Source organism: Hermetia illucens, chromosome 1 (assembly GCF_905115235.1).
Source record: "Hermetia illucens chromosome 1, iHerIll2.2.curated.20191125, whole genome shotgun sequence".
Classification (NCBI taxonomy): Eukaryota; Metazoa; Arthropoda; class Insecta; order Diptera; family Stratiomyidae; genus Hermetia; species Hermetia illucens.
Genome location: NC_051849.1, coordinates 38,713,123 through 38,739,383, shown reverse-complemented (window position 1 = coordinate 38,739,383; position 26,261 = coordinate 38,713,123). Strand labels below are relative to the sequence as shown.

The window sequence follows — 26,261 nt, the reverse complement described above, 5'->3', positions numbered from 1 at the left end:
AGTCTATTTCAGCTTACAAAAACTGTTTCGCTCGAAATGTCTCACCATAGGGTCAAAGCTCTTACTATACAAGACAATGATCTTGCCAGTCCTCATATATTCCTCGGAGACTTGGGTTCTTACCAAGAAAAATCGCGAACCTTTGGCCGCGTTCGAGGGAAGAATCCTCCGAAGAATTTTTGGCCCCCTACATGAGGATGGACGATTCCATAGCCTACATAACGACGAAATCTATGAGCGATACCATGACCGTGAGGTTGGATAAAATCGCACTCAATAGGTTACGGTAGGCGGGTCACTTAATCCGTATGGATGAGGATGATCCCACCCGGAAAGTCTATAAGGGCAATATCTATGGTACAACAAATAAACGAGGCAGACCCTGCCTGAGATGGAGCGATGGCGTAGGTCAGGACACCAGACAGCTTTTAAGGATATCGGATTGGTGGGCCTCGGCGCAAAACCGGGATGTCTGGAGTTCCTTATTAAGGCAGGCCTAGGCCGTTGCGTGCCGTGTTGCGCCGTTGATGATGATGATGAACTACACACTATGTATTCCCCTGCAGAGATTCAATTGTAAGCAAGTGACGCTATTTTTGAAGTGCAACCCATCTACAGATAAAAATGTCATTTTTTGAGGTCCAAAAGGTCATTTCTTTCTGCGTCCAAAGACTGAAAAATCAAATACCATTTTATCGTTCTTATGTACATATATTTTTGGTTTTTGTAAAATGTACTCTAAATTTACGAAATTACTGGGTTGGCATCTTAAATTGTGGAAGTCGTTTTAAGATTTTTTTCTTTTTCTAAAATGGGTTTTGATAGTAATGAATAGTTATTATTATTACCTAAATTCATTTAATTAACATTAAATATTATTTTTATCGTCAAATTAAAGACAAAATGGCTGCCCAGTGATTTTGGTGTCAGCACATTCCTCCCTTCTTTGAAAGGAGAAATCTGACAAACGATGGGATCATTCAACTGTCACGATACGCATGTGACATACCGAATCCCCATCGATAGGGGCAGCTCGCTTCCGTGTTATATAATACTTTCGCGGTTGCGTTCGAGCTCTTCAGTCTCATTTTCAGGATCCATACTGGATGCAGACGATGGTCCACGAATTTGCATTTCTATTTCCGCTAATCGGTTCTCCAAATTCCATTGTTGCTGTGATAATTTTGTATTTAAAGCTTGATTTTCAGCCTCCACCGTATGAAGGCGGGCACGTAGGCGCTTTATTTCATCCTCGAGAGCTTCATGGGAGCCAAGAAGGGGAGTTGCACCGCCATCTCCGGAGCCGAAGTGTAAAATTGATTCACCTTTAAAAGTGGAAATTTCATTAGAATTTGAAGTAGCTTTCTGGGGATAATTGGGGTTGATTACCGCTTCGAACGGTTTGCGAGTGGTGTCTAGAGTGAAAGGAAGCAGTTCGACTCCTGGGGCGATCGTCTGAGCTATGGGTGCTGGGGCTTATTGAGCGTGTAGAGTCTACAGCCCTGGGGTGTTCTATTGTCGTGTGTTGCGACTTTGGGCTAGCAGCTTGGCTAAAATAGAAAAAAACAAACTGTTAACCATTTCTTTAACTAATCCTAGAACTATTACCTTTGCGAGGACTGGTTACAAACAGCTGGTGATACGGGAGGTAACCACATGTCCTCCAGTGTCGTACGTCCTCCGCTCTCAACCAAGCCCGGGGTAGACTGGCACCGACCCATTGCAACTAAATTCAAAAAATTGCTTCTTTTTTTAAGTAGAAACTTATGTGCAACAATTATGATTTGAACATGATTAAAATATTGAATGCGCTCTTAGTAGCAAAACTGTCCTCTATCCTCAAAAACAGATTTCAAAGAATTTTCGAAATAGCCATACAACGAACAGACAACAAGGTTTTTGGAATGTACTTCAATCCGTTTCGGTCTACTTGGTGAAATCCCTAAAACAATCCAATAACGCAACGAACCAACTTTTGGAGCCAAGGCATCCTGATTTGCCTTGTCAGCGATCACAAGACGGCCAGTCCACAAATGCAAAAACCAATCCAAACCAAAAATACTCCAAAAAGCACACACAAATGAGACGCAGATGGGCATTTTCAAACTTAATTATATTGAATATCTTCTCGATAAAAATAAAACATAATCATTAGGCATTATTCTCCTTTGGCTTATACTAATTTCAACCATTCTTTCTTTTGTTTTCTTACAGAATTTGGCAGTTGTCCGAAACTATTTTGAATACACAAACATTTAGAAGAGAAGAGACTTTAGGTGAATGTTAACGCTAGACTAGAAATTGAGTCCATTTACCTTTTTCGAACGGTGCCTTCTTATACTTTTCTAAGCGCTTAACCGCAATTGATTCCAATCTCACTCTTGCCGCTGGGTACTCTTTCAATACATCCCACATGTCCTTTTTGCTAAGTACGAATAGATCGCTGTATCCTACGGATCGAACACTGGCAGTCCTGCGATTTCCTGTGAATGGAAAATAAATTTCTTGAAACCTTTTTAATGAAATCTGATATGTGTCTATTCAGCCCTAAATCTATTGCTTGAACCCATAGTGGAGTAAACATATCTTTTACTTTTATTAGTAAACGCTTCATTGCCTTTTTTGTGCCCAACTTAGAATTAGACAATAGAATAAGTAATATTGGCACTAACACTACTCTCGTAGAAGAAACACGCGATCCTACGCCGAATTACAGACCCACTATTTTTAATATCGAAATCGAGCTGATAGTTACAAGCCATAATCACATTATTCACTCCTTGGTGAGGTATAGCGTCTCAACTACATCTACGCGCCATGATTCTCGGTTATCTGAAACGTCCTTCAGCACACCCCTCAAATTCCCGAGGCACATGCACTCCTCCTCTACTGTTCTGCGGCAAATGCTCTTGGGACCACCACCTCGTCGACCTTCTTAGGAGAGTGCATTCCGCCACATGGCGTAGCCCGCAATGTGCCGCTCCTCCTTAATGTATGACCTATCCACTGCCATTTCCGTGCTCCTATCACATTGCATACGAGTACCAAACCTGTGCGCCAACCAAATTCTTATTTTGAGATAGTGTCAGGCCAGCGTATTCCGATGATAGAATATAGTCAGGTTTTTATGAACGCTTAAAGCTTTTAAATAACAGTGTAGTTCACTTTCAATGTGCTACTCTCATATAGCAATACAGAACAGTCTTAACTTGATCTTAATGTTGAGATAACTGCATTTCCAAAAGCGAATCTAACACTGCTAATACATCGGATAGCATCTAGTTTGGTGCAACTGTTGGCAGAAATCACGCTTCCTAGATATACCATACAAATCGATCAACCCCTTCGATGTTCTGCTCATCATTGCAGATAGGAAGAGTGCGATGACTCGTTAGACCGAAACCTTGGTTTGTTGGCGTTTATCTTTATTCAAACTCTTCTCAACTTCTCTTTCACTCTTATCTTATCTTAATAATATCGGTGACAGGATGCAACCCTGGCGGACTCCACTTAGGACTTCAGAATCCTCCGAGATCATCATCATCATATGCCACTCTGATAATAGCTATTAGTTTCTCTGCCCCACCTACGTAGAACACTCCGGATACATTCCCTGTTGACTCTTTCGAAAGCTTTCTTAAAATCGATGAAGAGCAGGTGCAGCGAAAATCTAAACTTCGCGCACTGTTCGAAAATGATCTGGAGTGTGTTGATGTCGTCAATGCAAGAGGATCCGGAGCGGAAACCTGCCTGCTCTCTGTCGATCAAGCTCTTGAGATGTTCTTTGATACATTCCAGCATTATTTTAGCTATTATCTTTGCAACAGCAGGATCCACATTGATACCCCTCCAGTTGTCACACTCAAAATGGGTCCCTTTCTTTGGGATCTTGACGGTCATCCTCTTCTTCCACTCTCTAGGAAAAGTCTCGGATTTCTGCAGTAACTGCTGGTTCAACTATATTAAACTCTGCGGGGAGACCATCAACCCCAGCGGCTTTACTTGGTTTGAGTGCATTGACAGCCGAAATGATTTCTCTTCTCCTTGGAGGAACAACCCGTATTCGCATGTTACAGTCACTAGACATTTCATCCAGAAGAGGAGGAATCTCCCGGATGTGATACGGTTAAAAGCCATTGTGAAGCGTTCTTTCCATCTTTTCAGGTTTTTATCATCGTGGATAAGAAGTCGACCGTTGACGTCCTTCGCAGGACCATCGAAAGATTTGCGACCACATGTAAGCTCTTTCGTGATGTGGTATACATTTCTGAAATCATAGCTATCTGCGGTATCTTCCGTTTTCCTGACCAGCGCAATAGCGAATTCTCTCTTGTCATGCTGCAAAGAATTTACAAATTTACATTGGGGAACACGGAAGGAGGTAAAGGACTGAAAAGTATCTTCTGGAATGAGTTCTTTTCAAAAGTTGAACGTTGGTTTTGAAATAAATAATAAACGCCACACTACTATCCAGTCCCAGTTCCACTTGCGTGTTGTTTGCCGCTACAAGTTGCGTCACTTCGGCACCGTAAAATAAAATATCCATCGGCAAAACCGGGGCAGGGCACATAATAATTGCCATGACAATACGGGTGTTACTGTTTTGGTGAAGGAACTCGGGAGCATGGTTGGGCAACTGGGGGTATAATTTGCTTTAGCCAGCATCACGATGAACACAACGAGGTTTAACGAGGCGCTCGTCGGGATGGATGAGGAAATAATTGAGCTTGTCCGCCACGTGTTGGACGACGGCTCTTACAGAAGGGATAGAGAGCAGTTGATTAAACGCCCATCGGTGAGTGAAACGGCCAAGCTAAATCACTAACTGGCAGAGCTAACGCTTGATGACTGGTCACTAAGCCGACTGCTGAGCGATAAGAAGCAGTTCGGCAAAAAGTCAAACGGAACTAGAGAGCCTACGATCGTGAGTCACCAGCCGCCTATCTCGCAATAAGATACTAACGGTACTCCCTTGAATGCTGGCCGTTGACAGTGTTAGCTGACTATAAGCCATTCATCTTTGTTTTGAAACGAAAGCCTGACAATGGGTCCCCTGGCCAGCTTCACAGCCTGAGCTTTATCAGCCAATACCCTGCCGACATTCAACACGGCCCTGGAAAGGATACCATAGTTGCCTACACTTTGTCATGCGTTGCAGAAGTCAAGATCTCCACCACCTTCGATTTTCAATTGCCCATGCGTCCCAGAAGGACGACGCAGTTCTTCAGAGCCTTAAAGCCACCTCTAAATACACATTTAGGGAATATATAAAAAACAACAAATTAAAAAAAAACGTCTCCACTACCCCACTCCACTACTAAATGTTTATTTTTAGCAAATATGGATGTTTCGGCGACTACTTGTTGCCTTTTTCAGTGCTTGGGTTTCCTTACTGCGCCTTTGAGCAGATGCGACAACCCAAGGATGATAAGGTTCAACCTACTGTCGAGTACAGGGTCGTTGTTGAATCTCAGGATCTCCTCATATACCAGCTCCACGGGGCTTGCAGTAAACTCTTCGCGGCTGTCTAGAAGCCAAGTAGGATGGGTGGCAGGACTTGCAATCAAAAAGGGTCGTCTTGGGCCATCACATCGGCCTTCAGCGTAATGTACCATTCTTCGGGCATCCCTTTGGACTGCGGGTGGTGCATGATTGTCCAACGGTGTTTGAAGCCGAGGAGTTTACCTAACTCCGAGAAAAGAGAAGAGCCGAATTGCGTTCCCGGGTCGGTGATTATAAAGCAGTAGCCACACGTAGTATTTTTGTAAAACCAGGGTGCACTACAGATAAATATCCAATTTTCCCGCTTTCCCCTGAGACCCTGGGAGGACTTCTGACACTCTGACGGCACTGTGATAATGTTCTTCGGGAAACCTGACAGAAGTTAGCGCAAATCGAGTGTCGAATTAACGCTGCTAGGGTGTCCTGGGATCCGGTATCAGAATAAGGAGCCTTTAAATAAGCGATGTGGAGATCAATGTAATCCAGGAGGGATTTACTAAAATGGCAGTTTTTACCGCCTCATCATCGGCGGCTTACTGTTGGAGCATAGAGTCTATGGCTTGGTCAGCTGAATTTCAATTCACTAGTCTTGACCACATCGCGACCAGCAAAAGATTTAGGAGCTGTCTCCTAGATGTGCGAAACAAAAGAGGCGCTGACATCGGCTCTGAGGGAGATCATCACTGACTGGGGTAGGAAACCTATTTCGCTGGTTGGATGGAAGCCATTTAGAGCGCCTCGTCGGATTGACGTGCGTAACAAACCGAAGGCTGCTGCATCGAGTGAGGATGATACGTTTGAACGTTGGAATGTCAGTAGCATTGGTTAATGCTGCTATCAGAAGCAAAACCGAAAAACACCTCGAAAAGCTTACCAACACAAAGCAGTTGGTTTCTGCTCTCCTCTCTTACTGACCACATCAACACACTTTGGATCATTTTGGAATAGTATACGGAACTAAGGTCTATGCGTAAACTGCTCTTTATCGACAACGTCAACAGGGAGTGCATTTGAACTGCTCTGCATATATTGTTGCGAAACTACTACGTAGGAGGCATGCTCCTGGCATCAACGTAAAATCTCAGAGGAATTTGAAGTCCGAAGTGAAGTCCAACAAGGTTGTATTCTATCGCTGATTCTTTCTTCTTATTATCAATGACGTTTTCCATTCTACGTCATCCGAAGGGCGCGAGAACATTGAAGACGTTAATCAATTTATCTAACTTTGTAGTCTTGTTTCTACCGGAAGCGGCTCCAGACTAGATTTTACTCGACTTTGTTTTGTCGAAAATCTGAAACACCAGATAACTCAGCACCAATATCAAGTTGAGATTGTTCTGCGCTCTCTGTGAGCTACGCTGCTGTGGTAACAGCCCGTAGTAACTGATCACCATTGTTACTCAAAGGTTCCAAGCCTCCAGTAACACTTGTCTCCACGTACTCTGACCCGATGTAATCTCGCGAGTTTAGGCTTAACAACTGACCGAACTGTTCCTATCATGGTGTACCTGAAGACTCGAAGCACGTCTTCTTTCATTCCCACAGATTTGAACCTAATCTAATCTAATCTAAAGCAGACATTGGGTAGAACAATAGATCCTCCAAATCTAGTTTGGACAAGCAGGGAAGTTGAGAAAGACGCAATTCAGAGAGCAATCGATAAGTGACAAAAGAGGTAATTAGAGCTAAGTCGGTTCCACAATGTAATATTTTACGGTAGATCTACAGATCCCAAGTATCACATATCTTTTGAAGACTTTTTTCCAAGAAAAAAAAGACAGACTGATGGGAGTGGAGTAGAAAAACTACCGCTTATATTAAAGCTGAGAACCATATAATTCAAGACAACTATCAAATATCTAGAGTTGGTCAGTTCCACTTTGTTTGAACCAATGCGGAAGGAAGGGAGGAGTTAACAATGTATTGCATCCTTAGGGCTTGCTCGAATAATGCAGTAGTTTATGCTATTACGGAAATGATGCCGACCTCTTGACAAATGAAATGTGGAACCTTTCTGGGAGGATGCTTAAATCCTCAAAAAACGACGAAAAAAGCTGTCTAAAGATAAGTGGTAACGTAAATCACTACGCTCCAGAAAGGTTTGCTCAACTAACCTCTCATATTATATAGGAGTGGATACATGGGCAGGTTAATTATAATCAGATCTAATTTGTCAAGGGGCATGCTCCTGGAAAAGATCAAATTAGACAGTTCAACTGATTACTCCAACTTCAATAGTGTTTCGATAGACATAATACGTGTCCTTCCGAGATTTATGTCCGCGGCTTTGTGGCATGGACGGTGTCTCATTCGCTTTTCCCAAGGTCAATCTGACAAGAGAATGCATTCAATAATATGTGATATTCCCTCTTTTTCTCCTATTTTAACAGTTCCAGAATTCCCCACCCGACATTCATTCATATTCAACATCTAACATTTAAAATTTCAATTCGTTTTACTTATTTTTAAAAAGACCTAACAATTGGTCACTTTCCCCTAAATTCAAGAATCCCATTCGATTTGAACAATTTCAAATTTTATTTATTAATAATTTTCGAATGGTGCAAGCGAAAATTGACCGGACAAATCGTTCGTTGACTCTCATAAATTTGATCATATTATCTATTACCCATATTATCTACTCTTGGATATAGGCTAAGCGATTGGCCTTTGTTGGGATAAATGCCGCTTGTGGTGCCAATGCAAGTGGCTTTAGTTGTTGCTTTTGCCCTGCCTATGTTGAATTTCGAAATTCGAGGTCGGGTTCAACAAGAGTAGGAGCTAGCGAAACCGGGACCGGCTGATGGAGGTTGGCAACTGATCAGCGAGACAGAGCAGAGGAGATCGGTTTTAGTCTTTGAAACGGAAAGCGATTAGAGAGATCGTTTTGGACTTTTGAGAAGAATAGGTGCAGGGTTTTGAGCGAGTCAAATGTTATTTCTTCAATTGTGTATGTCGTTTTTTCGGCTTATTTTATAATGGAAAAAGAAGGCAAATTTTATTTGTTAAATGCCGAATAATGAGCTTTTATTCCTCATTTACCGATTTTTGAGGACCAGTTGTCCTCTTCCTCAGTGGGTCCATCAAGACACTTCTACGTGGTAACCGACCGCTAATTTCCGGACCACAAGGCGACTCAAAAAAGAGTTCACTTTTAAAGAGCTACCCCAGGTCCAGTGCAAAGAGGCAGAATTTTCGGTTGAATTCTAATTGATTCCCGTGTATCTCGGCACTGACAACTAGATATTGGTTGGCTTTCTCACAGACTACCGATTAAAGAATGTACTGCTTGGCGATCTGCCAGATGGGCTTAAATACTCCTTTAGATATTTGTTATTCGAAAACAGTTGCTGGAGTTAGTGGTATTTCTCCATGGTGACTCAAGTTCCATAAGAACTCAGCATTGCAAATTTCGTCATAGTGAAGTCTACATTCCAACGGTAAATCTCTTTCGTATAACTCCTACAATCCGGATGTATTTGAAGGGATACAAATATTTGTTTTATGACGACATAGATTCTAACAGGATAGACTCGTGAAATTTTTCAAGATTCTGGTTCCGTTGCTGTCGCTTTGCGGTGCTACCTATGTTCTGCATTAAGTAAGTAGTAAGTAGTAAGGATATCGGAAGTAGTCTAAGGATATCGGAATTACTATATTGTATGTCTCCTATTCACTCCCTTGTGAAGTACAGGATATCCACACAGGCTCTCTATAATTTTTGTTACTTTTCCTCAATTTCAAGTGAAACAGAAGCGAGACGAATACACGGCGAACACAATCATTCATGACAACAAAGTAACGAGATTGAGAAGCAGGCGCTCTACCCCCTCGACCATCACGCCGTCGGATTACGATATACGTAATTTTATAGGCAGCAGATGAATATCTGCATAAAACTGGTGAAGTCAAAGCTTCAATTTGAGCAACTAAAGAAAACATTCCTGATAATGAAGACGTCCCTTTAGACCTTAGATGAAAATTCGTCGACAAGGCCTTCTTCAACAAGAAATCTGGGCACTCTTCTCTTTGGAAATGCTCTTAGATTGGCAAAATCCAGCAAGCGACCCAGGAAGGACGATAGATAAATATTCCAGGGAACAGTGCAAGCGCTAATTTTCTTAACCTAACCTAACCTTGAGTATGGTAATAAATATAGTTTTGTGATGATCGAAGCCCGGCGGCTAAACACCACAGCTTTCGAATTTATAGCAATCCTGATTGGAATTTCAAGGGAAACCACAGGTAAATCCTATAGGCAGGGAAATACTTCCATCTAGAATAGACTCAACAAGTTATTGTTTTTTTGTACAGATCACTAAAAGATGGGGCCAAATTTTTTGACATGTCATTCAAAATGTAAACCTACGTAAACTCACCTTCTGTTCCCATATTGAGTATACTAATTTCTCCAAAATATGATCCAGCTTTCAACGAAGCCATAACAGTTTTACCATTATCGGCAACCACTTGTAGCCGACCTCGATTCACTATGTACATTTCCTTTCCAACTTCGCCTAAAGAAAAAGACAAAAGACAATAAGATCGCTGATTTCGTCAAAATATCTCCTTGAGTCTTCCATTACCTTTTCGGCATATGTAATCGCCCGGAGAAAATAAGACGGGCCTTAATCTAAGTACTAATTCGCAAAGAAACCCGGCTTCGGTATTTTGAAAAATTTCAACACGCTTAAGTGTATCTAAGTGAACATTTATAGCGATTTCAGCCTGAAAGAAAGATTCTTTAGTATGGCAAGGATGCTTCGAGAGATATCTGCCCACTTTACCTTTAATTTGTCGGGAAGACAAGATACAGCTCGTTCTTCATCCGAACATTTTTGTGTTAGCCAGAGATAATCGAACCATTTTATAACCTTGACTTGAAGATGATTTGGTACGCGCCGCATGCGCATGTAAGTTTTGACATCATCGAGTTTGGCTGAAACATAAAATGGGGTCCTTATTAGAAGGCAAGAAGCTATGACATTGCTTTGTTTCTAAGCCTGGCTTCACTATTCTCATTCCAGTTTAGGAATTCAAAATCAAGAAACCAGAAATGTCCTTCACTGAAGTCGGCCACATCCCCGCACTCCTTTGCAATTTGCCTTTCCTTTAGAAAGGACCTGCTTAGGCCTTAGTCTACAGTACCTTAAATTGAATTTTTCTGCAATAGAGATCTTTTCATCTCGATCTCGACAAAATTAAATAAATGTTACTTAGTTTTGCTGCACTTTCAGCATCTACTCACCTTGAAACTCCTTCCTAGCCGAACTTACAGATGTCACAATATTCGCCACATGTCCTAATACAGTTGCGAACAACATTAGCCCAAAGAGTAATTGTAGTATCACAAAGACATATTCGCCTTTAGACCTTGGCTTTGGCAGATCACCAATCGTAGTTAGCGCGAGGGTACACCAATAGTAGCTCTGCAGATACTGCTTCACCACATCGGCCGACTCAGAATCGTGATACACCCAATTTCGTGAGCCAAAACCATTATTTTTATGTATTATATGATAAAGGCAGCCATTCCAGTGGAAAATCACCAACAGATAATGTATCAGTGATGTCGACCGAAACAGGTTTGGATAATTTGTATGGCGTTCGGTGCGATCCATGAAGGCCCAAAATCTATATATTTTGACGAGGCGAAAGGATCGCAAAATGGAATTGAATCCAATTGATAGATACAAAAAATCCAATGGCAGTAAGCAAAGGCAGTCTATATAAAACGTGGTTGAATTCATGTAGTGCTGTCGAAGTTTCGTGGCATCCGTTTGCAGCACGCCGTCCTCCAAGTAACCAGTACGAAAATGAAAAAGGATATCTACTAAATACAGGAAATCCGAAAAGTAATCCAAGCAGAACCAAACGATAATCGACTGCCCGTTGATCTCTTGGAACGCAAAACGATAGATGATCACCCAGAAATTGTAGAGGAATGCAAGGCTCACAATCATTGACCAGTAGTAACAAAGGCGACCTGCAGGGTCGAAAATAAATGTAAATTTTGACGAGGTTGTGGTGACGTGCATGCCGCGTTGATGAGTTGACGTGGAACAAGATGTACCGGCCTCGAGCCTGCTATATAAAAATACAATAATTACTCTCCGTCAGGAACCGAATCCTTGCCATGTAAACTGAAGCTTACCTCTCCGTTCCGTTGCAATCACTACCCGTAGTAAAGTGGTTTGTAGACCCAGCCGGTCCAGCGATATTGCCCTGTGAATCACGTGATCGGTTCCAAGAACCTAGTAGCGGTTTCACGCCCGCCTTTAATCCTTCTGTTTCCTTTCTGCGATTTTTTCGTGTTAGATCCATTTCGGAAGCAGCCGTCGATACGCAAGGATGTGCGGCGTCCGTTGCACATAGTGCATTTAAACTATCATGAGATGTGAAAAAACCTTGATGTGATGCACTCTGACCAAGATGCGATCTTGACATATTGAATTTGCAGCCTACATCTATGCAGGAAGAGAAGCTATTATTAAATCTTACTCGTTGTTTAGTTAGGGGGTAGTTACCAGCCATATGTCGTGTACCATTTGAATTGGCAAACGGCCCATTATAAAGAATATGTGACGAGTCTCCACTACCGCAAACAACGGCTATATCACCTAGTTCATGACCTGGGGAGAAACTATTTGCGGAAACTAAACGTGTAGATGAGGTCCCTGTTGTACTTTGAGATTCCTTTCGACCACGTAGGGATAAAACAAGCCTTTTGGCTGTTGACATTACAATGCTATCTGCAATTTTCAATGTTGGGTATTAATTAAATTGTGTCAATTAAACATTGATAATACGTTCTAACTGGGTTAGTTCAAGCAAAATGGTAGCGGCAAATCTAACATATGCTACTAGGCGAGCTGATGGCTGTCCGAAAATTGCATTGTCCCGAACAAAACTGTGCAAAGTGTATAGTTTAAAATTGATGGACCTAAAGATCAATAAATGCATTTTCAAACTATTATAATAAACTAAGGTGGAGGATTCCTTACAAACCTCCTACAATTGACTACTTTTAAACTCAAAGACACGAAAATATCCTAAGATTTTGGGGATATTGGGAAAACTGACGTGCACTTGGTATCATTCTTATCATTTTGTGATGACGTCATAAAGAGACATCATCATAATTTTTGTTCAGATTTGTTTGGTGAGAAGTTTCCAAGAATGGCCCCTTAATTTAAGTGACCCCTTAATGACTCCCTCTTTCCCCCGTTTCGCAAAAGTACTCATCGAGACCTTTCATTTGATACCCAACATGACTACAATCGGCAAAAAAATGTAGCCCCCCCCCTCTTTTACATATATGGGGACCCCCCTTAAGTTCCACATATAACGATACAACTCACAGCATATGTGGGCGTTCACAGTTTCCACCATCCTACCAAATGCTACTGCCCCTCCCAATGTCTCCTCTAGACTCTTCATTTCCTCTGCGAATCTAGGACAAAGGAAGAAAACATGCTCCAGGTCCTCCAGAATACCTTCGCAGCTGCGACAGTTGGGTGAGCAGTCCGGCTTAAACATATAGAGGTATTTACGGTAACCATAATGTCCCGTGAGAAACTGCGTGAGATTATAGTTTACCTCACCATGTGAGTCAATCTATGGATCCATCAACCCTTCTCCGCCCGTTCCCACCATTGTTGCCACCTGCTTAAGGATTCCTCCCTTTCGACGTTTTTCAAGTACCGATCAGAAAAAGAATCGAGTCCATTATAAATGGGTGCTATCTCATCGGCAAAAATGTCGATCGACATCATTCAGGCTACTGCATAGGCGCCTTCGTCCGAGATGGTTCTATAACCAGAGCACAATCTTAAAGCGGTCTTTCTATAACCCGCGCTCATCTTTTAAGCATGGCATGCGGTATGCAATGCAGTTAACCAAATGGGTGCTGCGTAGACCAGTGTATAGCTGACAACTCTAGCTGTATGCAGTCTACGAGTGCATCGTAGGCCGCCAACATTTGGCATCATACTTGCAAGGGCCATACTAACATTGGACGCCTTGGTACAAACATGTTGCAAGTGCTGATTGAAATTCAGCCTCGCATCTATCATCACTCCAAGGTTAAGTACTTTGTTGCTTGTTATGAAGTGGTGATATGCTTTTTCATTCTGATACGGGGAGGTGTTTCCTTACGCCGCTCGTGATAAGCACTGCTTCTGTTTTATCCTTCTTCAGTGCAAGACCTGCTCCTTTCAGCCACTTCTTTACAGCATTGATTGCTTCGCATGAATATAATTCCGCTTCCGTCAGATCTTTTGCAAGAACATTCACCGCTATGTCATCGGCGTAACTCACTATAATGGCCCACTAGCAACTGGTAGGTTGAGGACACTATTATACACAATGTTCCACAATAGCGGTGCAGCACAGAGTCTGTGGGATAGCCGCGGAGGCAATGTATTCTTTGGTTCCATTGTCTGTGTCGTACCAGAGCATTCTATCTGTTAAATAGCTGTCCACTAGCGCAGTTAAGTAACTGGGTACACCAATCGCCGCCAATTATCTCCTTATAAGGTTCCAACTGGCCGAGTTGGATGCATTTTGCAGGTCGATGGTAATCACACCACAATACTTGCTAGTGACACTCCTTCCATGCATCGCACTTTCAGCTAAGCCAATGCCCAGTTTGATGGCGTCGACCGTTGATCTGGCCATACGGAAGCCGAATTGTCGGCCTGATAAGTCTCCTACACTCTCTACAACCGGGAGCAATCTGTTGTAGATTGTTCGCTCCAACATTTTCCCCATAGTGTCCAAGACAAATATGGGGTTGTAGGAAAATGGTTTACCAGGGGACTTACCAAGTTTAGGCAACAATACCAACCTTTTTCCATGTCTCGAGAAGGACTCCATGAGCCAAGCATGCTTTAAACAACGCTACGAATATGTCTGGCCTCGACTTAACCGTCAGCTTAAGGGCTCTGTTAGGTATACTGTAACAGCTTGTGCTACCCAGAGGAAACAAACCTGGAAAGATTTTCAGTAGGAGACCAGAACAATTGACAGAGCTGCCTGACCTCTAAATCTCGCAATCATAACCCTGTAAGCGCTTCCCAATGGGTCTATATCCGCCTATGCGCAGAGTTGCTTGAAGTCCCTCTTGCTTCGCTGTATAGCCAACTACAGGTTTCTTCGAGCTTCCGTATAAGCTCGCTGCTTCACCTCTTGGTTAATCCTACCCATTGCTCTCTGAGTCGTTCGTCTAGCCCGATGACAAGCCAACCGAAGATCAGACAATTCACTACTCCACCAGCAATTTAGTCTTCTACTGGGGAAAATATAACGTACCGGCATCGACAAGCAGATTTTCAACCGCTTGACTTACTCTTCCAGTCAAAAGCAGACAGACCTGTGAGGAGATCTCGTACACACAAATCTCCTAGCAGGTGCGACCCCAGGTAGCGGATAATGGCACATCTATGTGTTCATGCAGTTTCTATTCTGACTGTACTTGATTACTCATCACTGTTCCGTGGACCAAAATGACTATGGAATGGACACCCAGAACATAAAACCACCATGGAAGACGATAGTAGGAGTAAACTTACGGTGTAAGGGCTCGTAACCCCAATACGGGCGGCAGTTAGGAGTGAGCAAGCGGGCCCACGGTCATCGATATCCCTCGGCCGCAGTGCCCCGGTGGTGGACAAGTTGGTCTCCGTAGCATCTGATACTACAAGCGTTTCGAATTCGGAGAAAGCAGTGTTCAGGCGTAGTACCACCATACCGGGAACACCAAGGAAATGAGTTAAAAGCAGATCGCTGGACTAACAACGCCCACCGCGTTTGTTCAAGAGGAGCGACAGCAGAAGGTGCTTCAGAACCAGGAAAAGGACCCATTCAGGAGGAGCCCGTCAACTCTGAGATCCCCGTCAATCCCAAAAACTGTGAAAGAAGTACACAGAAGGAGATATAGAAGGATGATCCGGAGGAATTACTCTTCACCAATTCATTCTTCGGGGCAAAAATAGTTGAACTGTCCGAATTTATCAAGGACAAGCACAACGTGCACCAAACCATGATTTACAACAAATTACTCCCGATCGTCGAGAATCAAGGAGGGCTTTCAAATCGGCAGTATGGGTTTCGTAAAGCCAGATCAACCATTGATGCCATTAAAATGGTTACTAGCTTGGCAGTACCAGCAAATATTACGTGATGGTGACCCTGGATGTGAGGGATGCATTTAATTCGGTTTCTAACCTTATACGAAAGTGCTTGATAACAATTGGTATTCCCATCTATCTCGCAACTATTGTCCATAACTACCTGCGAGGACGGATTCTCTGGTGTGACACCGATAATGGACCCAAGGAATACGTTGTCTGAGCGGATGTCTCATAGGGTTCCGAATTATGCCCACTACTGTGAAACATCATGTACAATAATGTTCTTAACCTTCCGGTTCCGAAGGAGGTCATGGTGATGCGTTCCGCCGATGACAAAGCATTGGTTGTAGTCGTAAAACATCTAGAGGATCTGAGTCTAATTATGCGGTGTTACCAGCGATTAATTATTTTAAATAATAAAAAACTTTTTTTTTCTTATTCCCTAGTATTGACTTGTTCGCCCTAATGAAGGGAAGTGATTCCCGAAATATCAGTATTTGCAGAAATAAAAATATCAATACTAGCGAATAAGAAAAAACAAGTTTTTTATTATTTCATCTAGAGGATGCTGAGTTATACACTTGGGAAGTAATCAGTGCTATTAAGGCCTGGTTAAAGAACGCTAGACTGGCACTTGCGGAGGAAAAGATAGAAGCGGTCCTCATCACAAAGCCCCAGCAGCAAAATTACGCCAGAATTAGTATCGGCAATGATAGTACCACTTCAAAGCCGACCATCAAAAACTTGGGAGTGATGATAGATACGAAATTAAATTTTGAGCAACACATGCAATATGCTTGCGACAAGAGATCCACTACGAATATGGCCCGGGCAAAGATAATGTCGAACGTGGAAAGGCCACCGTACACTTATAGACTGCTTACTGTCCTGGTGGTGAGCTCCATTTTGTTTTACGCCAACCCTATTTGGGGAAAGGCATTCCGCATATCATGTAATGTTCATAAATTAAGTGCGGTCTATAGAAGGACTGCCCTAAGGGTATGTTCTGCCTTCAGAACTGCCTTAGATGAGGCTGCATTCATCATCTCCGGAATGATTTATATACTGAAGTCAATCTCTCCTTTGTCGCAGACGAAGAACGCCGAAAGGAAGAGAAAGGGCCGGTGGACACACAATCTGATCCCTACCATGAAGGAGTGCCTGGGGAGGCAACATGGGGAGATTAATTATAAACTCACCGAGTTTCAGACGAGGCATTGGGGATATCGCCAGTACCTTTACAGGTTCAAATTGGGCAATTCGTCTAATTGTCCAGCTTGCGAAGGAGTCCCCGAGGACCCAAAGTACATATTAACACAATGTCCGAGATTCAGGGACGAGGGAAAAAACTTGAGGAAACTTTAGGTGAAGCACTAATACCGGAAAATGTGGTGTGAAGAAACCTAACATCGCAAGAGGGTTGGGATGCAACGAACTTAATGATCGCATCAATCCAGGGCAAACTGCGGAATAGATGAGGAAGGTGCGGTCACGAACGACACCCATAGAAGATAGTAAAAAAAAAGCTAAAGTGAACTAACTCCGCCCCGTGATGTAATCCTTATGGTAGTTCCATAGAACGGGGGGGGGGGGGGGAGTCGCGAGTGGTTTTAGTGGGTAAAAATAAAACACTCTGCCGTATCCAGGCCAGAGTCTTTTGAAGATTTCTACCTCCTTACAAAAAAAAGACAAACAACGAATCGATTCTAATAAGGTTTTGTTTTACACAAGATGGAAGAGAGATATAGATTCTTCATGAATAGAATTTTAATAGCTCACTCGAATGTCAATTATTCTCGTTAATTATGACGTTAGCATCTTATTTGCATGGCTTAAGATGCAGTAAATTCTCGCGAAATTGATAAATTTGGACTGCTATAAGTTTGACGCTAATGGCGGGATTTCCATGAAACTTGGTATGCGTACGCCCGATACTGTTCTGTATGCTGGTGCTCCTAGGATGAACTTAAGGGGGTTTTTCAGTCAATTTCTAAAAGTTGGTAATATACAATTAGTAAGCTTATTTTTCATAGTTCCCATATATCCACCAAAATTCATTCACATCGATTTAGCTATTCTGGAAAAACGCGCTTATGACCGACAGACAGACAGTCAACTGATTTTAATAAGATTTTGCGTAAAATATTAAAAGAAATCAAAGGAATCGAACGATAAATGTCCGAACAACCGCAAAAAGTATCGTGTCACAAATACAATTCATAAGAAAAATGAGCTGTATTGTGTCTTCTTGTTAGTAGTGATTTGTATCAAATATCCTGACTAGCCTTCAAAAAAAAAAATAAAAAAAATATTATGGCGAATTTCGACTTGAAACTTTAAGGGATGATTATTGAGTCTACATTCTATCAAACCAGTGAATAAAAAAAAATTGCAGATCCCCTTCACCAGTTCTTGCTTACAATTTTTAATCGAAATATCTGTTCGAACAGCAATTCAAGTGGAACCTAACACTGTCGTCCAAACTGACATATCCTGAAGTCGACGCACTATATCCCGCCTAGAAGTCGGAAACAAAGCATAATAATCTAAAATTTGCGCAAAAAAAAAACTTCACTTTGCTACTCAAAGAGTATACTTCTAAAGGCATCCTTCCAAAGCCTCCTTTTCCTCTCAATGCATCCTTTCAATTTATGTCTGCAAAGACTGAATAAATCTCCTCAAATAATAAAATATTCAGAATGCTAATCTAAGCACCAGGAAAAACTGGGACTCTTCCGTCACGGAAATATGCATCCTCTTTCCCAAACAGCACATATCACAAGACATTCATTTGCATCAGCAATCCATGGAGCCTTCGGGTTGGCTGCTCCTCTTAGCGTCCCACTTCTGCTCACAGACATTAACAGGCAACGTGTTGATATTAAATCGAATTGCGGCCATACGAACATCAAATCGGAACGGTCCAGGAATCCATGCAAACTAAATGAAGCGATCCTTCATTCCCACGAGATGTAGACTTGGAATTGGCATGCATTTAAAAAAACTCTAAACTCACACACAGAAAAAAATCTCTCTATAAGAATGGTGTCCTTTTTAACATTTGACATGGCAACACATGCTCTCGCGAAATGGTAATCCATGATTTGTTGGGCATAAGCTTTTTTATGGGCCAAAGTCGCATTGCAGCCCATAACTTCGGACGTCAGTATCTTAGCAGAATGGAAACGACCCCTTAAGAAATTTCAACCCTTACATTGAACTGATGCCACTTATGAGAGCCACCCGACGCTTTTGACTTCTGGGATCACTTTTCTCAAGGAAATTGAATACATAACGAAGGGAATCGATACTCTCAACAGGTTCATCATTTTATCGAAGTGATTGCCCGGAAAAATGTCCTCACAATTGGCGTAATCAGCCAAGGATGCTCATTGGCCGAGTGCCTTAGTGCGGGTTACTCGAGTCGTTGACCTACAGCGCGGGATCGAACCCGCCAGAGTCGGCGGCTGTCTATGCAGGTCAGTGTCGCAGGGATCCGATAGTCGGGCGCGCTGCCAGGACATGCGAACCCTCGCCATCGCGCAAAACCAACAAATAGCCCTAAACAAGCAAAATCAAAATTTTCAGGACTTCAAAGTGAAACTAGGAAGCAAGCAAGGAACTGAATCGAAACGGTGCCAAGGTGTCCATTTTCAACTTAGGGCTACATCATATTACATTCTATGTATCCTTCTCCATGCAAAAACCATTTCAAGTCGTGCACAACTGCGGGTCCAACTAGGTTTCAGATACATGGCACTGGGGGAAACACCTTACAGATAGTCGCAGCCACTCACTTTTCTCGTAAGTCCGGCAGTTTTGTAGGATTTATTACACACTAGGCGAGTGATATACTTTTTTTGCATTGATTGCACTCGGTAAGACACATACGAGTAAAAAGCACGTTTCGAACACACACGAGTATCGTAAAAGTCTTAATTAATCCTTAAGCGTCCATTTCTGTGGTAATATTTACATCCGCTGGGATCTCGGTACATAGGGGAGGATGCAGCGATGCAATGGGGTTCCGCACTTTTTCACTGATATTAATGCTAAAAAATTAACAACATAAAAAGAAATCCTGATTTATTGTGTGTGACAGCCTCTTACTGATTTCTACGGAGGACTTGTACGCAAGCGGATGTCAAATGTCCGAAATCTGTTGTCGGTCGTTACTCTCCTTCGTGCTCCCGCTATTTCCTCACATTTCCTTTAGTGCCCTCTGTTAGTAAAGGGGGATGCTGATGGAGCCAGGAGCATGCCCAGTGCCAGGATACACTGGATGATGATGAAAACTTGATGAAGGCAAAGATGCAGCTTCCTTTGAGTGAACTCATTGAGAGGTAACGAATGACCAGTTCGTACTGATCAAATAATGATTTATTTGGAGGGTTGAAAGTAGGGATAAATGTATCTATTTTCATGTTATGTTGACATATTATGTCCTTTTCAGTCATTACACTGACAAAACTTAGAAAGTAAATGGATATTGTAACGAATTTAGTTGATTTAGATTTACTATGAAAGTAAAGGAGACTTAGAACTCTTAAAGCATTAAAAGCTTAAAGATAAAACCATTTTGTCGGTAGCTTCATTTTATATTTGCCATACATATAGTATTATCATCAGGGTATTATCCAATGGTTACTCCCATAACTTACTTTCCCTTGAATACCAATTCTGTTGGTAGCTTTCACCAATTGAAATTTACTTAGTATCAGTGAAACGAAAAGATTGTTTTTTTGATTAGTGACAGATTTCAATCCTGAATGCTTACAATCTGATCAGACTGCAAGCACTGAGGAAGGAAGCAACTACCTCCCGAAATATCGATATCTGCAAATTAATACAGTAGAGTTGTCCCTAATTAAAAAACAATCTTTTCGTGTTCAACGCTACAAACTACCCATTTACTTAGTAGTTGCCAGGCCACTTAAGGGGATTTCCTATGTGACTGTTTCCAGAAATAGATTTTTTGTTTTACAAATGTTTTTAAAGTGGAATATGTTGGTAGAAGACTGAAGAGGAAGTTCAAAATATTTACCAACTTACAGCAAATAGAGTACGCGGGTTCTAGTTCAAATCACGATTATGTATTTTCATTAATAATTGGGGGGAGCCGCAGCTCAGGCCATCGTTAAGCCTATTGTACTATCCCCATAAATCACCTATTCAATGGCATTCCGCCTTCGGCGTTCGCAGGCTTTCGCGAACCTGAGAACAGTCCCCATACATGTAAAAGGGGGGTGTAAACATTTTTTTCACCAAATATAGTATAGAACTAGAAGCTAGTCTTAGTTTTGAGATTTGTTAAAAAGGCAGGGAGTGGGAGGAGTGGAAAGTGATGATTTCTTTAACGGAACCATTCTCAGAAACTACTCAACCGAAAAATCTGAAAAAAATCATGAAGCTGCCTCTATATGGTGCCCAGGCCTCAAAATACTCTCCATATCGATATCTGTTCAAATTAAGTTAATAATAGTATATTACCATATTTTTGGGAAAATTATAATAAGTAAAACCCCCTTAAGTTTATCTCAGAGTTATAAAAGTTGGTAGTAGTATAAAACATAATATGAAGCATATTATCTCCAAGTTTGATCAAAATCATACTATTAGTAACAAAGTTACAGTGGGTCAAAATTGTCTTTGCCGTGTAAATTTACATCCCGAAGTACTAAATCCGACATGCTAAATGCATATTCTTAACGGGCTACGTACAAATGGGATAGTTCTACACTCAAATATACTCACAGAAGAAGCAAACAAAACCTTTCATACCTGAAGCTTCCGGTTTCCCGACTTGTTTGTTTCTATTTTGTAAACAACTCGTATTTCTTTTAAATAACTTCACGAAGAGGTGAGAGATTGGTGAGATTAGTGGAACGGATCGGAACCGCTAAATTTCTGTAAAGCAAATATATATTTCGGATCTCTAAGGAGCAGTTAGTTCAGCATCCTTTCTGAAGTTGAGCTCTTTAATTGCTAGGGCGTCACAATTGAAAGGAGAACGAGAGTTTCTCGCAACGGAGTCACATCGAACGGTTGTTGGTTGTTGGTTTTCCGCGATTTTCCTTCTTCAATCAATGAGAATTTATCTAAAAAGATTGTACCTCAGGGGATTTTTCCGTAGCTAATTGTTTCGACCAGTTTTATCGGAATTTTGGGGATGGTGGCTACCGTTTGAAATTGTGTGACATCAAGTCCGGGTGCTTGGGAAATTACTCATATTGGGAAGAGTTTTGCGTTCGGCGTAGAGGAGACGCTATCTTAGTTTTCGTATCCATTTCTTTTTGATTTTTGTAAATTCTTGTACGATTCCGAAGGAATTCTGTTGACGAAAGAGTGTTGGTTGGACTCTATCTTTGGCCGATTATAGTTGTATATATTTAATATTTAAGCGACTCCGTGAATCTGCGCCAATATTGAACCAGTATTTGACTCGTCCATCCTTCCAATTTCTGTCGAGTACTTCGATTGGCACAACCGAGAGGTTCAGGGATATTATAAATTTTTACCTTAACTAATTTCTACTCTTATCTGTAGATATAAACATGAATATCAAGATACAGAGCTTTGAGGATGTCAAGGAAGAGAGGGAACCTCAGGAGCCGCACCTCATTGGAAATCTGAGGCAGAAGAAATAATGATTGAAGCTGGGATCCGTCGTGGATTTTCCCCCTCGATTGCGGTACTCGAGTCCGGAGACTCAGGGCCCCACGCGCGCAGTTGAGCCGTTTTTTATTTTCCAGGTTTAGCTCGCGTTCTGGTATAGACTCACATCGGTATAGACTCGTTGATTTTGTAAAAATGACACGTGAGGGATCGAAGCACCCAAAGGACCCCCCTCCCCTCACATTCCCGCGCCGGCTAGCACAGTGGCGCGCAAAAACGTGCCAACCAAGCGTTTTGATGCTTTGATTGCTTCAGTATTTGCGGGCAAACCTTCACGATCACTTAGCCAATTTCTTTTAAGTTTTGGATAGCTCTTCCCTCTAGGCCTTTGGCCACTTAGGATGGTTGTTTGACCACCCTAATCCACGATAGTTCATTACAATAGCCTCAACAAAACCGTCATTGACGCCTATGAGGCCAACTGTCCGGCTAAGACAGTCAAGTCATCGAGCATCATGCCTTGGTGGAACCGGAACCAAGCCAGAATGAGAAAGGAGTTTCGAACTGGGTAGAACAAACCAGGGGCTAGCAGAGGTATAAAAGAACACAGACTGCGTATAGCAGCGCGATCAGGGAAACTAAACGAAAGAGTTTCAAGGAATTATGTGAAGGAATAGGGCAAACCACAGAAGCAATCGAGCTATATTATGTTATAAAGAAAGACAAGGCAATATATTCTATCTGTCTAAAGAAAGAAAATGGAACATTCACCGAGAATGAGGAGAACAGGATACATCTACTTCTCAGAACTCATTTTCCGGGGTCTTACTCCATGGCGGAAGACAATAGCATCCTCCTCGACAACTCAACGACGGATAGAAGAAGGAAAAAGGTGAAATGGAAACTAGCGATAGAGGTATGGTTAAAAGCTAGGGTAAGATGGGCAGTGGGAACCACGGAAATGGCATTTCACATCACTACCCCTGAGAGTATATACCAAAGGCACGAAGACGAGTAAGAGTGGTCTTTATTTCAAAGCGGGTAAAAAGGATACTTTTCACCGTAAATCTTTCAGACCAATTTATCTGACATGGTTCGTACTTAAAACGGTGTAGAAGGTCATAGATAACTATATTAGAACAAACGTTCTAATGCGCCTCTACATCCCCTATATCCATGTCAGGACGCTAATCGAGTACGACGGTCAAACGAAACTGCTCTGTATCAGCTGACGAATGTAGCACGAGATGCCATAGAAACGAAGGAAACAGCGCTGTGCCCGTTTTTGGACATCGAAGGAATGTTCGATAGCACATCGCACACATAGATACGGAACATCCTAAACCGCGTCCGGAAACACCCTGGCTTTTGGATGCCCAGAATGTTCGGGAGTAAGCAAATTTGAAGTGAAACGAGTAACAGACGTCAAATATTTTGGAATCACACTAGACCAAAAACTACTCTGGAAGAAACATATGTCGGAAAGTCACAAGTGCTCTGAAGATTTGCAAGTCCATAGCAGAGATAAAATGGGGATGCATCCTGAACATGTTGCACTGGATATACACTGCAATAATAGGTCAATGATTACCTATGGGGCGGTAATCTGGGCAGAAAGAACTGACCTCACCACAACAGCCAAAGAGCTACACAAACTTCAAAGACTGGCTTGCGTGTGTATCAGTGGGGCAATGAGAACTGGCCTAACGACATCCCTAGAGGTCCTTCTGGAATTGACTTCTCTCCATCTTCACATACAACTACAGGCGAGAAAGGCGATCTTCAGAATGTCCGGGCATACCAGTGAGACGGGGAGCTTCCTAAATCGAAGGAAAATTAATATTCTTTCTAGGCGGCCGTTATCCTGAATTACTCATACCAAAGGATAACATGATAACAACGAGGGTTCACTTCAATAAGAAGTTTGAAATACTTGTTTAGGATACTGAGTAATCCCAAGTCAACATCCACTTGATGTTGGACCCGACCAAATAGAGAGCAACTTACTCTCACGCTGCTCCCAGGGCAGAGGTGAGGCAGCGTCTGATGAGTTGGCTCTGCCCTGGACGAAATCGTTAGGCCCTATTTTTAAATGCTTGGGTGCCCAAAAAACATGAGAGTAAGTTGCTCTCCATTTGGTCCGGTCCAACATCAAGTGGATGTTGACTTAGGATCCCTCACTATCCTTAACAATAATTGGATATAATTCGCACCCTTGACGTGTTTTTGCGAATATATAAAGGAACGTTTTCCACCTGTTGCCACTTACGGTCACGCTGCTCCCAAGGCAGAGGTGAGGCAGCGTGTGATGAGTTGCCTCTGCCCTGGACGAAACCCTTAGTCCCTATGTTACCTTTTGATAATCGGGCAAACTAGAAGAACTGATTTCCTGGCACACTAACAGATCCTTTACGGCAGAGCGAGCAGGTGCCAGGATCATTGGTTCAAGGAAAACGCCCTTTGAATCAATGGGTAAACATACCGAGGATATGCCTCCTTCAACATCCAAAGGAACTATATGAGACGGAACATTGCTATTTTAACCGACAGCTAAACGGCTATTAAGGCACTTAAGACCTACCAGATAAATTCTAAACTGGTATAGGAATGCCTTAACAGACTGTACACGCTCGGCTCGCTCAATGCGGTCTGGATACTCTGGGTTCCAGGCCACATTAGAGGTTAGAAGACAATGAAGCAACGGATGAGCTGGCCAGGAATATCATCTGGGGAAACTAAGGATATCTATGGACATCGTCTGTAGATTCTATAGTGACAGATGACACATGCTCTGGGACAAATTCCGGCACTTGTGCAAAGTAGGTTCCGGCACTTGGGAGAATACTTAATACCAAATACCAGTTTGAAACATTTGGAAGTAGGGGACATAATAAAATTGTGGATTATAGGTTTAAACGATATACAATATAACCAGTGAAGGGGCACAATAATTCCTTTATGAGGCAGTGCCACATCCCTTGATGATATTATTATTGTGGACATTATAAGGGCGCAAGTATACCACATGGGTATTCTTATTCAGTGAAGTCTGGTGCTTGATAGAGGAAGGCAATAAATCTCTTGGCTCATTCACTCATCTATATAAATACCACGAAAAAGCCACCGGTAAAAGATTTATAGTTTTCAATTATTCTTCCAAATAAAGAAACAAGGCAAGGTAAGGACTGAGATCAAAGTGCGAAAAAAGTATCACAACAAAAGAATCGAACATCAATGCGTAATAAACGAATCAAATGAATAAACAATGAAGCAATAAAAAAACATTTGCAATTGATGGAATTAATCATCTAATTAGTTTAAGACGGAACGACTGGAGACGCATTGAGCTACTGAAGCAAACTTTAACCGATGCATTAAAAAAAACGCATCGAATTGATCGCAGAAAAACTAAGAGTGTTACAAAGCTGATAGGAAAACTACGTAGATGCAAACGTACGTTGACGACCAACCGGCGCTTCTCAATAAAACAAACAATGACGAAATGTCTTAGTTCAATGTTGAACAACATTCACTTCTCGCAAAGACCTGGCTGCACTTCAGCAACTTGCAGTGGACCTAAAATTCAGGGGCTTATTTGTTATTTGTACCTTGCATCTGAAAAAAATATTAGTAAAGTATCAATCTTTGGATAAAATCTGTCCGTAATACCAAATCATTACCATTATATATAGTACATATGTTCTGAGATAGACTCCACTCTTGGCCCCAAGGCAGTTTTTTCCCAAAACTAAACGGAAGAAGTTGGTATACTCGTGTAACGTTAACGATAGGAAAATTACCTTAAATTACACGCGAGTTCGATGTATTAGGTTACGTCAATGCATTCCCATGGATCAGATGCCTCGAATGATGTGGAACTTTCGAGGAAGGAATATAGTATGATGCTGGTGCAATCGCCTCGCCGTTCTATCGGGTAACTCCAACCTAAAAAGCCTCCCCAATCCATCACAAAATAGTAAAAAGTGAAATCGTCCAAATAACAAAATTACA

At 42.0% G+C, this 26,261-nt stretch overlaps 1 protein-coding gene across 4 annotated transcripts; it reads right to left on the bottom strand.

Moving 5' to 3' along the window:
• Nucleotides 1-690: 690 nt before the first annotated feature.
• LOC119660852 (cyclic nucleotide-gated cation channel alpha-3) lies at nucleotides 691-20,078 on the bottom strand. 4 transcript variants are annotated; one of them, XM_038069752.1, is made up of 12 exons: nucleotides 19,746-20,078; nucleotides 19,433-19,687; nucleotides 12,030-12,254; nucleotides 11,657-11,969; nucleotides 10,751-11,589; nucleotides 10,290-10,441; nucleotides 10,089-10,230; nucleotides 9,882-10,019; nucleotides 2,316-2,504; nucleotides 1,609-1,726; nucleotides 1,390-1,550; nucleotides 691-1,325 (listed from the first exon to the last, which is right to left on the bottom strand). In XM_038069752.1, exons 3-12 carry the CDS (start codon nucleotides 12,241-12,243, stop codon nucleotides 1,045-1,047), a joined length of 2,547 nt encoding a protein of 848 aa, XP_037925680.1. In that variant the 5' UTR covers nucleotides 12,244-12,254; nucleotides 19,433-19,687; nucleotides 19,746-20,078; the 3' UTR covers nucleotides 691-1,044. The 4 variants fall into 4 exon arrangements, with proteins under 4 accessions (XP_037925680.1, XP_037925677.1, XP_037925694.1 ...); XM_038069749.1 differs by having other exon boundaries at nucleotides 19,433-20,078; XM_038069766.1 differs by having other exon boundaries at nucleotides 2,316-2,483; nucleotides 19,433-20,078.
• Nucleotides 20,079-26,261: the final 6,183 nt, after the last annotated feature.